Raw genomic sequence first — 15693 nt, forward strand, 5'->3', positions numbered from 1 at the left:
GACCCCCTGAGCCCAGCGGGGTCACCCTCCCTGTGCCCGCCCGCCCTCCTGCCCCGTTCCAGTCCCAGCTCACAGCCAAGCCCGGGCCGGCTGCCAGGGACAGGCCCTGCCCCGAGTCCAGCCGTGCCAGCGGCAGGGAAAAGCCCTTCCTCATCCCTTCTTTTCCACAGCAGTGAAGGAGGAAAAGGTTGCCCAGGACTGACCAAGTTCCATCCAGGAGCCTGGGCCCACCCCTGGGCTCCAGCAGCCCCTCGGTGCTGGAGGCTCCAGCCCCAAGCCAGGCCCCGGGAGCCACAGGGCCCCTGGAAAGGGAGGGAGCAGCACCCACCCAGCCCCTGTGCCTGCTCTGTGCCCTCATTCCCTCACCTTTTTAACCCACTCACCTTCCTCCCCCTTTCCCACCTCTCTGGGGGGAGCCAAAAGCTCCCACCCCAGCCTCCTGCAGCTCCTGGGCCTTTCCTCCCCCAGCTCTAGGGCAGGTTCTGCACCCCAGGACCCCAAAATGTGGGATGCAACTGCTCAGGCAGGAGCCCAGACCCTGCTGAAGGCACAAGTGGGGCTGTGCCTGTGCCACGGCCCTGAAGGGCAGCAGGAGAGCTCAGAGCTCCCTTTGTGCTCCAGCTGGGCCCTGCCAGTGGCATTCAAAGGCAAGGGCTCAGCTCGGACCAAGCCATTGATGCTGTATTTAGGTCAAAATAAAAGGAAAAAAAAAGCAAGCAAACAAAACAGGAAAAAGGGAAAAGGCAGCTTCCAGTCATATCTCGTTTATTAAGGTCTATGCCAGCCTCGGGAGAGCTCTTCCAGTAAGTAAACAGAGCAGGCGGCCGCATCTATAATGAATAAATTTATTGTCTTACAAAAATCATTGTCTAGAAATATGGGTATACAAGAAAACAAGATATTTGCAGTCAGACGCCTGGTGGTCAACAGCCAGTTTGATTAAAAATATCCAAACACACACAACAAAACCTTTGCGACAGATGTTAAAGCTTTTAACCAAAAAGGGAAATCCACGGGTTTTGAGCATGTGGCAGAGGAAGTTTCCTAGTTAACACTGATTCATTGTCACTAATATCAATAATACCACTTGGACTAGAGAGGTACATGATATGAAGCACAGTCAAAATTAATACATTAAATCATTGTTATATAGGCAAATTATATATGTAACGTTGTCTTAGTACTGTAGTGTCTAAGGCACTTTCTGTAATGTCAGTTTTCAGCTATTTAAACAAAAAGAACGCTAACTACTCACTGTAATACTGCTCAAAATAAAAAAACAACAACAAAACAACAACAAAAAAAAAAAAAGGATTCACATCCACTGGCATGTTAACTGTAGGCAGGCAACATCCATCCATCCAGGGCGGGAGCCCCGAGCCCCGGCCCCGCAGGACCCCGGGGCTGCCGGGGGTCCCGGAGCCTCCCACGCCCTGACTCGGCCTCACATTAATAAATTAGTTTTGCCTGTGCTGTGTGTTTATTTCCCACTGGTGTTCACATTATCCCAGCCTGGGTGTCTGCAGGGCCCCGGGGGCTCTGAGCACGCAGGGCTGTACAGGGGACGGGGACCCACCTCGGTGTGCCTGGACTGCATGGACACGAACGGATGGAGCAGGTGCTGAGAACACTTCAAATGGGATTGCAGGATAAAAATGGACACTACTCACTCATCCCTACACTTCCCTCTAACACTTCCCAAGGCCGTTTTTCACAGTTCACTCAGGGGTTGTGTGCGGATCACAACAATTGGGAGAAAAGAAAGAAACAGGTGCGGTTTGGTCTTCACTGATCTGAGAGACTGCGCCCAGCCCGGGGCCGGCGAGCCCGGAGCCTGAAGGATGCTGCTGGACACAAGGCATGCACAGCCACGGCAAGGGGTCTGTCCTGGCCACCCACCCGCTGGGAATGACGCTTCTGGATTGATAAAAAAAAGTTTCATCCTTCACATGATGCTTTATAAAATGGCTTTACAATGAGTATCTGGAAAAGAGATGCACTGAACAGAGACGATCCCGGTTGTTTACTATATATAAAAAAGCATTTGTACCTATATCTGAAGCAGGGTACAGTGTGGTGAGGCTGGAGAGCCTTAAGACATGGTTGACCTATGATAAGGAACCTTGTAGCACATGCCGAGGGTCGTAAGGCAGCTTTCCGGCCACAAGGCAGTTCCGAGGGCAGGGCAGGGCGCTCCGAGTGCTCCTGCCCGGGGCTGGAAAGGTCTCTGCATGCAGGCGGGGCCGGGCGCTACTCGGCGGGGGCGGGCGGGGCCTCGTTCACGTCGCTGCCTTTGCTCTCGGCGTCGTCGTCCGACAGCTCCAGCGAGGCACCCTCGATGTGCAGCTGCCGCCGCCCCGAGCGGCTCGAGGAGAAGGTGATGGGCCCTCCCCTCCTGCGAACCGGGCAACAGCGCGGGGTGAGGGTCCCGCACAGCCCGGGCCAGCCCAGAGCACCGGAGGGGCTGGGCTGCGCTGGGGGGATCCTAAAGCTCAGCTCATCCCACCCCACCATGGGCACGGACACCTCCCACTGTCCCAGGCTGCTCCCAGCCCCAGTGTCCAGCCTGGCCTTGGGCACTTCCAGGGATCCAGGGGCAGCCCCAGCTGCTCTGGGCACCCTGTGCCAGGGCCTCCCCACCCTCACAGGGAGGAATTTCTCCCATCTAACGCTGCCCTCGGGCAGTGGGAACCATTCCCTGTGTCCTGTCCCTCCACGCCCTTGTCCAAAGTGGTCACCCTGTGGTCACCCTGGCAGCCCTCCCTGCTCAGCCATGTGGGAATGGGGCAGCTCAGCCCCAGGCTGCCCAGGGGGAGTTTATTTCCCACAGGGAGTCTCAAAGGCCCCTCCCTGCCCAGGGAGCCACAACCCTGAGCTCCAACACCTCTCTGGCATTCCTGCTCAGTTTATACCTCACCTTAGGTTTCCAAGTCTCCAGTAACCTAAACTGCTGTCTCTGTAGGAGCACCCAGCAGAGACAAGAGCAGGTTCTGTACAAAATTCCAAGGCTGCCAGGGAAGCTCAGCTCAGCAGCTCCAGCCAGGCCCAGCCCCTCTGTGCCCCTCAGCATGGCTGATGGGCTCCAGGAGCCTCATCCCTGCTGACTCCCCCCTATCCCTGGCACACACCTGGGTCCCACAGACCTGCTCTCAAGGAAACTGCTGCAACATCCCCAAAAGTGAGGGCCAGGAAAAACGGGGCCAGCACCAGCCTCTGGAAAGGCACAACTGAGCCACCTCCCCTGTCACATTTACCTGTGGCTGGGTTGAACTGGCTACCCCAGGGAACCTGCCAATGTAAACTCTGAGGAGTTTGAGCTCAGGAGCTGTCAGGAATATCCCTGTGGAATATCTGGCAGCTTCCTTGTTCCCACCACCAGGCTCCAGTTTGACCCATTCCCTCATCTCAGCAGTTCCCAGCTGGATGCTCCCCAGGGACGATGGAGGGTCTGCGGGCTCGGAAGGGCTCAGGTAGATCCCAGTCCCAGTGTTCCAGTGGCACTGACCTTAGCCTGTTTTTGAGGGTGCTGACCTCCCGGCTCAGCCCCTCGTTGGCCTCCGTGGCATCGTCCAGCTCCCGCTGGAGCTTGCGCCGGGACGCGTTGGCGCGCGTGGCCTCCTCCTCCGCCTCCTCCAGCTGCCGCTTCAGCTGCTTCATCCTGGCATTGGCCTTCTCCATCTGCAGCCAAAGCCAGCACTCGGGGTCACCCCAACAGCTGCACCCCAACCCTGCTCCCCCCGGCTGGGGACGCAGCACAGCCTCAGTGCAGGCTCCAGCCTGGGCCCGGGAACACCACGGAGCTCCTGGCTCTGGGAGAGCAGGCTGGGAACAGCCCAGCCCAGCAGAGCTCACACACACAGGGAGAACCCCTGCTGGGCTTTCTCTGCTGGTTTAACCATCACTGTAGATTCCCTTAGGTATTTCCATTCCAATTCCTCTTCACAAGCCCTTCCCACCCCAGGGAGGTTTTCCTGACCCCCACACACCTGCTCCTTGTACTGGTCCGCGTGGCGCCGCTCGTCCTCCACCTGCATGAAAACCTCCTTCAGCTTCTTCTCCGTGCGGCGCACCAGCTTGTTGGCAGCTGCTCTTTCCCTGGAACAATCCAAAGCCATCCTTTGTCCCAGTACTTGAGGGTTGGGAACACGAGATTTGTCCCTCCTGAAGGTGTAACTGAGCTCTCTGAACATGCCAGACACCAGCAATGGAACTGACTCATGTGCCAGGGGCTGCCTGGGATGCAGGGATGCAGCTCTCAGAGCACAAAGCCTTTGCCCTGGGGCCATGTGAGCATGGAAGGAGGGCTCAGAGGGTGCTCTCACAAGGAGATTGGACAGCAGCTTTAAAGATGCTGCTTAACCAGTAACACGGTCCTGCTGCAGAGCCCAGGGCACAGAAAGGACAGAGGTGTCGGTAGGACACCCCCAGCTGCAGATGGGGGGAGGAACCAGCTAAAAAAGTGAATTTTGAGAATAGGATTGAAAGGACAGATGGATAATTCACTGCAGAAAGACTTCTGGAGAGCACAGGATTAGTCTCAAACTGTCCCACCTAAGCTGTTCCTCTAACAAAGCAACCAGGGGTCTCAAGGGGACATTTCACCTTGTCCCAGGAAACTCCTGCCTTGTGGCTCTGGGACATCAACACCTTGCAGGGTTCATCCAGCTGGTAGGAAGCAAATCGATTCTGAAACTCCCAACCCCAGTTACTCTACAGCTGCCTTGGTAAAGTTTATCCCCTAAACAGGAGTCTCCAGACAATAAACCCAAGGCCTTTCAGAAACTTCCAGCGTGGAACTTTCAGCCCTTTAACCCATACAGGCAACCAGGTTTTCTCCCCTTACTTGGCTTCCTGCTCCAGCTGTTCTTCGAGCTGTGCAATCTTGGCTTCTAGAGTAGAAATTGTTGCCTTGAATTTGGACTTGACAGAGCCCTCCAGTTCCTGCAGCTTGGCCTTGAGCTCCTTGTTCTGCCTCTCGAGCTGCTGCCGCGCGTTCTCGCTCTTCTGGGCCGCGCTGCGCTCGCCGGCCAGCTCCGAGTTAAGCGTGTCCACCTGGCAGGGAGGGGACAGGGTCACTCAGTGCCACCAGAGCCTCTGTGGATGTCACCCCCAGCAGCGGCTGCCCCTGGGCTCACCTGCAGCGTGGTCTTTCGGAAGCGCTCGTTGAGCAGCTCCATGTTGCTCTGCTCCTCCTCCAGCTCCTCCTCCAGCTGGGCAATCCGAGCCTCCAGCCGGCGCTTCTCGTCCAGCAGCGCTGACCTGCACAGGGGAAGGGGTCAGGGCGTGTCCAGAGCCCACAGAGCTCCTGGGGAGGTCACTTAGGATCAGGGAGTCTCCTGAGCTGGAAGGGATCCAGAAAGATCCAGCCCCAGGCCCTGCACAGACCCCCCAACAACCCCACCCTGGGCATCCCTGGCAGCGCTGTCCCAACGCTCCTGCAGCTCTGGCAGCCTCGGGGCCGGGACCATTCCCTGGGGAGCCTGGGCAGTGCCCAGCACCCTCTGGGGAAGAACCTTTCCCTGGGATCCAGCCTGAGCCTCCCTGTCCCAGCCCAGACTCACTTTCCAGAGGCGCTGTTGGCGATCTCGTCCGCCAGCTCGTCCCGCTCCTGCTCCGCGTGCCGCCGGGCGCGCTCCGACGCCGCGAACTCCTGCCGAGGGTGGGAAAGAGTCAGTGCAGCCTCGGGAACCCTACAGCTTCTGCAAACAGCTCGGCCTCCTAACAGCTTCTGGGAGATGCTGTGAACTGGGATACCCCTGGGGGCTTTTAATGGATAAGCCAGCAGGACGCATCAGCCGGATATTCCCTCACTGCCCGGGGACTGCAAATGGAGTGACTTCTCCCTGTTCCCCACACAAAGCAAGGGGAAAAAAAATCCATGAAGATCAGCAACACCCAAGCCCTCAGCAGCAGGAGCAACCACTGTGCCACATGCTCTGACAGACACAGTCAGTGTAAAGCAGGTGCTAAATTAAGCAAATGTTTTAGTTTCTCACAGAGCTCTCAGCATGAAGGCAAGAAGAGAATAAAAATTGAAAAGCTTTAGCACAACAGCACACACAGCACTGAACCCCAGATTATAAATCTCTTAAGTGGCAGAAACACTCAAGCATTTGCTAAGGACAATTAAGTGCTCTATGAGTGCCACACTGATGCATGAAGGCCACCAAAGTCCACCTGGAGAAGCTCCAGGCAATGCCACGTTATCTGTGAAGGCTCCAAGGGAAGTGTGGTGAATCTGGACAACTGCTGCAAGCCTTGTTCTGCAGCTAAAGCAGACAAGAGAGGCACAGGGACACTCTGCAGTCTGACCTTGTGGAAGATGAGAGAGATGCAGCAAGACTTGGAGCTCTTACATAAAGTGCCAACACTGATGCCCATAAGGGAAAGGGCTGAGAGGGCAGAGGGATAAACCTCCACACACACAAATGGTTCACTGAGACCAGAGAGGGAATTGTAAATATATAAACCCTAAGAACCCATTTCAGTGCTGACACTGAGCACTGCACCTCTCAGAGACTCCTGAACCACCCAGCACACTGTAGGGAAGGCTCGAGTGTGTTTAAGCAGCAGTAAAGCTTCCCTGCTATCCAGGAAGCCCAGACTCCTGGAATGATTCCTACGAAGCTGTAAAGACCTCAGTGATGACCTGGAGCAGGGGAACCAGAGTTCTCCTGGCTCTCATTTCTCTGGTCAACTCACTACCTTGTTTTTTAGTATTTTCACTCTCTGCCTTACTCTGGGAAGAAAAACAAATCTCTTGGATTTCCAACTCACCTCTTGGAGCTGGAGTATTTCTGCTTCGAGACTTTTGAGCTTCTTCTCACTCTCTTTGGACTGGGCAAAGATCTCATCCCTGGATGCTCGGGCCTCTTCCAGCTCCCGCTGGTAGTCCTTCATCTGAGCCTGCAGGTGGAAAGCAGGGTAAGGAACAGCCAGGCTGCATTAGGACAATCACAAGATCCATTCTAGCTCTGATGCATTCCAGCCCATAAGAGATAAAGCTTTTCTCCCTAAGTGGCTTCATTCCACTTAAAGGCATTTCCAGTTCTTCTGTATTGTAGAAGTTCATTTTCTCATCCTTCCACCCCTCAATGCCTGGTCAGAAATATCACATTCCAAGACTCCAAGCATTCCACAGAATTATAGAGTGGAATTTTAGAATGGCCTGAGCTGGAAGGGACCTTAATTATCATCCAGTCACACCCCTGCCATGGCAGGGACACCTCCCACTATCTCAGGTTGCTCCAAGCCCCATCCAACCTGGCCTTGGACACCTCCAGGGATGTGGAAAGTGTTTTTTGTGGCGGGGGGTTTGGAACGAGATGAGCCTAAAGGTTCCTTCCAACCCAAACCATTCTGTGAGTCTATAAAAGGGTAAGTTTTGAGTAGAGCATAAATCCAGGTCAGATACTCTCAGACCCATGAGTGGAGTCTGATTCTCCCTCTGCCTCCAGCTGCACTGAATGGAAGCAGTCCCTGGGCAGCTCCCAGGACAGAACCCTGATCAGCTGTGCCTACCTGGAGCTTCCTGAGCTGTTTGATGGCCTCATCCCGGGCCTTGTTTGCAGCCTCTATCTGCCCCTCCAGGTCCTTCAGGTCCATCTCCAGTTTCTTCTTGGCTGCCACGGCCAGCGCCCGCTGCTTGCGCTCGTCCTCCAGCTCGGCCTCCAGCTCCCGCACCTGGGGACCACGGGCAGGATCAGCCCCTGCAGGGCCACACAGCCCCCAGCAGGGCAGGGACCCCACAAGGCCAGAGCACAGGGACACCTCTCCATGGGAAAAGGCCACGGAGTGGCAGCTAGGGGGAAGGCGCTGCAGATGGCAAGGCCAAATCCCAAATGGAAGCAGAGACCTCTGCACTGAGCCAAAGGGAAACCCGAGGAAAGAACTCAGCATCTGGAGCAGCTCCATTTCAGCCTCCTGCCCACCACTCCCATCCACCACAGGGGATGGCTCCGGGGCAGATGTCACTAACTCTGATGGAAAATAAGAACTAGAATCACCTCATTGTGTCAAGGAAACAATGAAACCATTCCCTTTAAATGCCTGTTACTGGCATTTATACACCAACAACTTCTTTTCCCAAAACAAAACAGGAGTGTGTGAACAACCAGGCCACATGGACTGAGCCAAACCTATGCAAAAATAAACTGAGCCAGAAATGCCCCACGTTACCAACAGGAAAGAATGTTTTGTTTGGAAGCAAATCTCCCTCCCAGTGCAAGGTCAGGAGCTCTTGTCCAGTTGAGATAACAGCAACTGTGTACTGCAGTGACCTTCCAAACCCTCCAGGCCAGGTTTATTCCTAAAATATCTCTACACTGGTGATTCTCAGATTTTGTTTTCCTGTGATAAATCTTGAAATACTGGCTGATTTATTCCTCAACACTTAATGTTAATTTAGAACCATCTTCTCTTACAAACATGGAACTCTAAAGGCATTTCTTGAGGCTCTTCTGATCTCTGTGTTCCCAGAATTCTCAAGTCCAGTGAACCTGGAAGCTCTGCCATGATTTTCATTTGGGAATCTGTTCAGTTAATTTTCAAGTCTATCTCGGCATCCATGGATTTGTTCCTGGATATCAAACAGGATGGGCTTGAAAATGCAACTGAGATATCCCTGTCCTGGGAATACACCCAGGCAGCAACAGCCAAACCTCGTGGAGTGGTTTTGGATGCCACGAGCAGCTGCCTGGCACTGCCTGGTGGCAGTGGCCAATCCTCAGCCAGAACTATTGTATGGTCTGTAAAAATTCTATGGTTTGGGATTTCCATAGGATGGAATCTTTAAGCAAAGTTTCATTCTTCTGGTAGCACAGAGGCCCAGAATTCTGGCAAAAGACCCTCCTCCCCTTCTGACTACAACACAGAGTAAACCAGACATACTTGTTTCACCAGCATCCTCTTCTTCTCCTCATTCTGTTCATCTCTGGCTTGCAGATCTCTGTCAAACTGGGCTTTCATAGCCTGCATGTTCACCTCCAAACGGAGTTTGGCATCTTCTGTGGCCTGCAGTTCATCTTCCAGCTCCTCCAGCTGAGTCCTCATCTCCTCCACCTGCTGCTCCAGGGTTCTCTTGGACTTCTCCAGCTCGTGGACCTAAGGCACAAACCCTGATCACAGCCTGTCCTTCAGGGACCTCACACCAGCAGCTTCGAGCAGCAGGAGAGGTCAGGGGCTGCATTTTGTGGCACTCTGAGCTGGACAATGAATCAGGACAGGCAGAGCAGCAGTGGGGGGCTGAAGCAGAGGCCCCACAGGGTCAGTGCAGACCCACACCCCTCACCCAGGCCTGGCAGAAGGGCAAATCTGCTTCTTGGATAATCATGTGGGGCTGTGACAGGGGGCCTTTGCTGCTGCCTCAGCTGGGTGCAGGAGGGAGGACACTGAAGGGTCACAGTTCTGCTCTGCCTTCGCTTCAACCACATCCTGCAACTCAGCTTGACCAAAGGTAACAGAAATCCTCATTATCCCTCATTTACACACAAAAATACACCCAGCAACACAAAAATGAGGAAGTGGCTGTCCCCATCTATCAGAGCAGCAACACATAACCAGTTCTGTCTGACCACAGTCCCACCTCCACTGATCCAAAAGTATAAAGCTGACATTTGGAATCCTCCATGCAGAGGGGGAGAACACAGCTTTTGGAGAGGCCTCATGTTAACAAGGACCAGCCCCTTATTCTGGGCATTAATTCCTCCAGCATTTCGGGTCAGCTTCAGAAAGTTCTGTTCTTGTGTCACAGACCCTTCTCCAGCCAGGGAGCTTTCCCTCTTAGTCCCAGTGTGGAACCATACTTACATTTTTGCCCACATCATCTTTGGAGCTCATCAAATCTTCCATATCTGCACGCAGCTGCTTGTTCTGCCTTTCAAATTCCTCCTTGGCTTCCAGGGCCTCCTCCAGGGCCCGAGCCAGGGACAGGGCTTTGGTTTCCTTCTCCCTCGCCTCTGCCTCAGCACGATCTCGCTCCTCTGCATATCTGGCAGAAATGTTCTTTTCTTCTGCCAGCATCTGAACAGAAGAAACAATTAATTTATCTCTTAAGCTCCACAATCAGGTCCTTCCTGCCTCAGGTGTTTTATTCAGGAAGTGGTTCATGCTCTAAGTTTAACTGGCCTTCAGGAGCTGTCTGGTCCATCAGTCGTGACCAAAGTACCAGTAAGAGAACAGCTACAGCTCCTCTGGGAGGAGAGGAGGAAAGCAAGCTACTCATCAAGACTCAAGTTTCATGTGATTTCCATCTTTCACTCTTCAGATCCTTTTTTTAGTCTACTTTAGGGATTACAATAAAACTTTTAAGTTTTCGTTTCAGCATAAGTCTCTTTTTGTATATGAAGAGCTGATTACTTGATCTAACAAGCCTCAGAGATGGCATTTGGCTCACAAAATTGGGAGTGGCAAGTTCCTCTTAACAAAGGCCAGCTGCTCACAGGATTATCAATAACCACAGCACACCCGTCAGACCACTCTTTATACAAGGCTCATTTCTGCAGCAACACTAAAAACAAGATGCTGCTTAAAAATCCTAAAAAGCCAGGAAGATGACAGGAGACTGGAGTACCTGATCAAACTTTTTCTGCTTTTTCTCCAAGTTGGAGACAATCTGGCGCTGGTGATCCAGATCCACCATCAGGTCATCCAGCTCCTGCTGCAAGCGGTTCTTGGTCTTTTCCAGTTTGTCATAAGCCAGAGCCTTCTCCTCCAGGCGCTGGCTTAGGGACTCCATGTCCTTCAACAACTTCTTCTTAGTCTCCTCCAGGCCTTCAATGGTTCCCAAGTCATCATCTACCTTCTTCTTGGCCTCAGCCAACTGAAATTCAATAGAAACAAGTGAAGCCCCTCAGTGCATCACGAGAGGGAGGAAAGGCACCCAGGGGCAAAGTGCAAAAGCAGGAACAGATGTTGCTGCAAGCTCAGGGAACACAAAAATGGGGAGTTTCCAGGGTGCTAAGCAGGGCAAAGCCCTGCCCATCACAGATCACTGCACACATCATTACTGCAATGGAGAAAGGCCACAGGAAACTTCATTCCACAATCTGCTCCAGCACCTGTGGAGGTTCCCTGATGTGCTCCCCAAAGCTCTGGGACACCAGTTTGGGACACCCAACACAAGCCTCCACTCACAGCAGCTTACCTGGGCCTGCAAGGCCAGCATCTGTTTCTCCAGGTTCTTCCTGGCCTCCTCTTCCTCCTCCTGCTGCTCTTGCAGGTTGTTTTTCTCCTCTTCCAGCTGCCTTATCCTGCTGCTGAGGTTGAGCTTCTGGCGGGTTTCCTCCTGGAGCAGCTCCTGGAACACAGGCATGGGCAGAGCTGAGTGTGCTCTGAAATCCCCACAACTCCACCTGTGGAGTCCCAGGTTTATTTTTGTCTCAGATTTTGGGACAAGGACATGCTTTATGAAGACATCTGTTATCTGGATTTTCAAAAAGCCACTGACCATTCATTTTGGGCACTTTTAAACCTTCATAAAGCATATTTCTGATCAGGGAATTCACGCCAGAGTCTGTTCTAGAAGTTAATGGGTGATGCTTTTCCACCTTTCAAGGGACTTACACAGAAGTCACCTTCAAAATGTATTTTCCTTTCTTCAGACAAGCACAGAGCACCTATTTTAAACCACCTGGGAAGAACATGGGGCAGCAAATCCTGCAATGGCACAATGCTTCCAGGTTTTTCTGCATTGCCTAAATATAAAGGGCACTTTAAAGGTGGAAACTTCTGTCCTAACAAAGTAATGAAAGGTGTAACATAACCCCCATCCCATCCCCTCTCCCCCATCCTGCTCCCTACAAACCCCTCCAGTCGTGATTAACATTATTCAAGGAGTTCTGCAGTTGAGTGGTCACCATTAGAACTTTTATACAGGGAAGACAAAATGCATTGAAGTCATGAATATCTGCAGAAAGCTGCATTTTCTTAATTAAGAACCAAAGCCTGAGAGTTTGAACTTCAGCTGTAAGAATTTGAAGCTGTCAGTAGAAGACAGGGTTTTGTTCCTCATATACCCCACAGATATTGACATTAAATTCTACCTGGAAAGGGTTTTTTATTTGATTCTTATCTCCCACAAAGATATAAAACAGAACTACCAGCTATCAGGTAGCAAAGCTCAGATAATGAAAACTTGGTTCCACATGTAGCTGAGCCATCCCAATCCATCCCAAGCCACTGGACTCAACAGGAAATTCAGCTTCTACCCAGGGGACTTCCCAAAGCGTGAATGAAAATGTATTTTCTGTTAGCAGTCAGCATTTCCCTGAGGAGCAAAGCTCAGCTTTGCTGCACACACACCTGTGTATCCTGAAGCTGAGATTCCAAACTGGCTGCATCCTTGGCAAACTTGATGCCTTTCTTCTCTGCCTCCTCCAGGAGACTGGAGACATTATCCAGCTCATTCTGCAAAGCAAGCAGCCCAAAGGTAACAGCACAGCCCAAACCCCACTGGGAGCTGGAACTGCACAGCACAAAACCTCAACAAATTCCAGGAATGGCAAGGCAGCAACAGAGCCCAACAGAGAGAGACAAGCTAAAAATACTGAGGTGTGGCTACAGAACTGAAGCTGAATGTCAGTCCTGAAGTGCAGTAACAAAGCAAGAGTTTAAGCTCTGATACTTAGCACAGCACTTTGTTCTGATCCCTGCATTCACACTTTAATGCTGTTTTAATTTTAGGACCATATATTTCATGGAAGCATTAATTCAGGGATTATCAGGGTGGCAGCTGGGTTTAAAGCATCGCTGCAAGAGAAGAGGTTACTGCCAGGTGCCAGTGTATTATTTTGGGCTACACTACTTTTATATACAGTGAGGACAGCCTGAAAGCTTCCTCCACAGAGAACTGGGCCACTCCCTTTTTGAAGTGCTTCAGCTGGATCTACCTGAAGTCCTCATGGCTGTGGTTCCGAGGTCAGCCATGGCTGCATTTTGTTCGCTCCATTTCCCAAAAAATGGGCCTGTGCTTGCAATCCCTCCCTGCCAAGCTCCCAGCTTTGAGCACAAAAGCAAACCTGTGGCCACCATGAATTTTTGCTCAGACCTATGGAAAAGCTCAGCCCAATCTACTCAATTCCACAGCCAAGACAAAATCCTGTATCCAGCTGGACTGTGCAGAGCTCCCTGCAGGATTTGCTCTCCAGGATGGAAGCCACATCCTTCAAAGCCACTGTAACTCTTGCACAGCCCAGAACATTCAGGATTGATGTCTCAGCTGTCCAGTTTCTCCATCTGAAGCACATCACCACTTTAGGGCCTCCCAAGTCCACGAGAGCCCTTGACTGAAGTCACCTCCCACATCGTCCACAGGCCATTTCTGCACTTGGTTACAACTTGGAGTTCCTTGCCTGTCTTCCAGGATTTTAGGACTTCCAGAGCCTTACCTGCAGCTTGTTCGCCTTCTCTGCCAGCTCCACCCTCAGCCTCTCCCCTTCTGACACCTTTGCAGTCAGCTCCTGCACCTGAGCATCGAGTTTCTTCCTCTTGTGCTCAGACTCTGCCTTGACCTGCTGCAGCACCTTCACCTCGCACGCCAGCTCCTTGTTGTCAGACTCTAAGCCTTGCTTGTTCTTTTCAAGGTTTGCCTTGAACTAGGAAAGACAAAAGGGAAGAAATTCAACACTTTGTTAAAAGGTGAATATTTCCTGCTCCAAGTGGTTCTGCAGATCAGGTTTCCATGCTCAGAGAGAAGCCAAGTGCTCAGCAAGACGTGAGCAGGGAGTGTTTGAAGTGCTGCTGAGTGACGTTGTGTGTGTGTCAGGTGAAGACTGAGTGAATTCAGGGTGTTCCTCTCCCAGCCAGCACAGGTAACAGTGAGGACCAGGACAGGCAGGATCTGGGATGGCAGCACTGGAAATGACTGTTTTGGTAGCACTGCAAGGAGGAAGGAATGTGCCCATTAACAGATCAGCATGGCTCATCTCACAGAAATAAAAGGGAAGGTATGAACCAAAGCTGCCCTGATTTGAGTAGGCAGAGCAGCCTGGAAGTGCAGAACAAAGCAGTTCTCAGCACTGCAGTGACATTTGTCAAAAGCCTTTTTAAAAAGCAGTAATTGGCATAAGGGATGTTTCAGTGTCATTCTTGCTGTATCACCAGGGCTGACACCGTCTTGTCACAGGAGCTTTGTTTCAGATTGCAGGGTATTTTTCCATCTTTTCATGCTCTTATTGAGAATATTTATTGAACAAGGAGCACAAGACATGCAGAAGATTTTTAGGGGAATAAAGCCAGTAAAAAACAGTCTAACTGTATTTCTCACTTAATTAAAAAATACTAAGAAATCTTGTGAAGTATTCCCTACATAAAAACATCCCTACAGGACATGAGCAGTCCACACACACATTTGTCATGACCCCAACTATAATTTCAAGACCTAGAGACTTCTTCTTTTGGCAGTGTTGGAATAATTCTCCTTCAGAACAAGAACAGGAGCCACGTGATGCACCTGTGCCTCCTGCTGCCTGCTCTGGTGCTGGTGGCCAGAGGACACAGCTCAGATGTGTTGCTGAATAGCTGCAGTATTGTCAAACCAGCAGGATAAATCTCAGCTGCAATTGTGATGCACTTTTAGAGGACAGCTTAGCTCTGTGACTATGGAAAACCTTAGCTCAGCTGCCATGGAAGGAACCATGCCACCTATGGTACTTATACAAACTCCTGAAGCAGAAAGTTCATTTTCTCCTCACCCTTTTGGCCTGTTCAAGCTGTTCAGAGAGCTCCTCCAGGGCAGTAGCATGCCTTTGCCTGATCTCCTGGATCTGGGCTTCATGGTTTTTTGTCTCCTCTTCAATTGCTTTCTTCAGTTCAGCCACCTCCTGCTCTCGCTTTGTCCTGGAGGAAGGGTCATCAAAAAATCAACATTTCAAGCCTTTGTAAATAAAAGATGAATTTCAGTGGCGCTTTCTTACACAGACCATGATCCTACCTCAGCTCTTGCTGTGCTGCAGTGGTATCCAAAGTATCTTCCAGTTCAGTTTTTAAAGCCTCCAACTCTTCACTCAAATCCCTTTTCTGCTTTTCTGCCTTGTTCCGTGATGCCTTCTCAGACTCCAGGTCCTCCTGGAGCTCTGCAATCTGAGCCTGCAGCTCCCTGATCACCTTCAGTGCATTGTTCTTCTGAACTGCTTCTTCATCCCCTCTGTCAAACAGAGGCACCACAGTTAATGGGATTTCACCTCCTCTCATAACCATCTGCCTCAATTACCTACAAAAATATCTTAACTTTTCCACTAGAATAAAATAAACCTAAAAAATTATAGAATGGTTGGGTTGGAAGGGACCTTAAACATCATCAAATTCCCACCCTGTGCCATGGGCAGGGACACCTTCCACTATCCCAGGTTACTCCAAGCCCCATCCAGCCTGGCCTTGGACAGTCCCAGGGATAGATAACAGATACTACAGATAAAAGCCCACAGTTACTCTCAAGACCCCACCAAGGCTCACTATCAGAATGATCAAGCTTTAGTTTACAGTCAAGTATTCTGATTTTGTAGATCTCAACACTGCCCAGAAATGTTCCATCTGTAGAATTTCCTCTTCCTGCAAAATTATACTTAAAAAATACAGATGATTTCAGCATAACATGGGACTGCAGGAGTATCACACAGACCCAGATGAAGTCTGTCCTGCCCAGCACTTTGTTAATACCCACTGAGAAATACACGTTCTTCCCTCCTGAGGCTGAAT

General features: G+C 51.3%; 1 protein-coding gene across 2 annotated transcripts in view; it reads right to left on the bottom strand.

Annotated features, from left to right (window-relative positions):
* Positions 1-748: 748 nt before the first annotated feature.
* The window catches only part of MYH10 (myosin heavy chain 10), a 91714-nt gene continuing 76769 nt past the window's right edge, over positions 749-15693 (bottom strand). For both annotated transcript variants that reach the window (XM_069032682.1, XM_069032683.1), the window contains exons 26-41: positions 14930-15142; positions 14691-14835; positions 13386-13592; positions 12301-12405; positions 11144-11296; positions 10571-10819; positions 9808-10020; positions 8890-9102; positions 7522-7683; positions 6778-6906; positions 5562-5650; positions 5136-5259; positions 4844-5052; positions 3987-4095; positions 3506-3678; positions 749-2395 (exon numbers count right to left, since the gene is read on the bottom strand). In XM_069032682.1, coding sequence (XP_068888783.1) covers positions 2251-2395; positions 3506-3678; positions 3987-4095; positions 4844-5052; positions 5136-5259; positions 5562-5650; positions 6778-6906; positions 7522-7683; positions 8890-9102; positions 9808-10020; positions 10571-10819; positions 11144-11296; positions 12301-12405; positions 13386-13592; positions 14691-14835; positions 14930-15142 — 2638 coding nt within the window. In that variant the 3' untranslated portion in view covers positions 749-2250. The remainder of the gene's footprint in view (positions 2396-3505; positions 3679-3986; positions 4096-4843; positions 5053-5135; positions 5260-5561; positions 5651-6777; positions 6907-7521; positions 7684-8889; positions 9103-9807; positions 10021-10570; positions 10820-11143; positions 11297-12300; positions 12406-13385; positions 13593-14690; positions 14836-14929; positions 15143-15693) is intronic.

Source organism: Aphelocoma coerulescens, chromosome 18 (genome assembly GCF_041296385.1).
Source record: "Aphelocoma coerulescens isolate FSJ_1873_10779 chromosome 18, UR_Acoe_1.0, whole genome shotgun sequence".
Taxonomy (NCBI): Eukaryota; Metazoa; Chordata; class Aves; order Passeriformes; family Corvidae; genus Aphelocoma; species Aphelocoma coerulescens.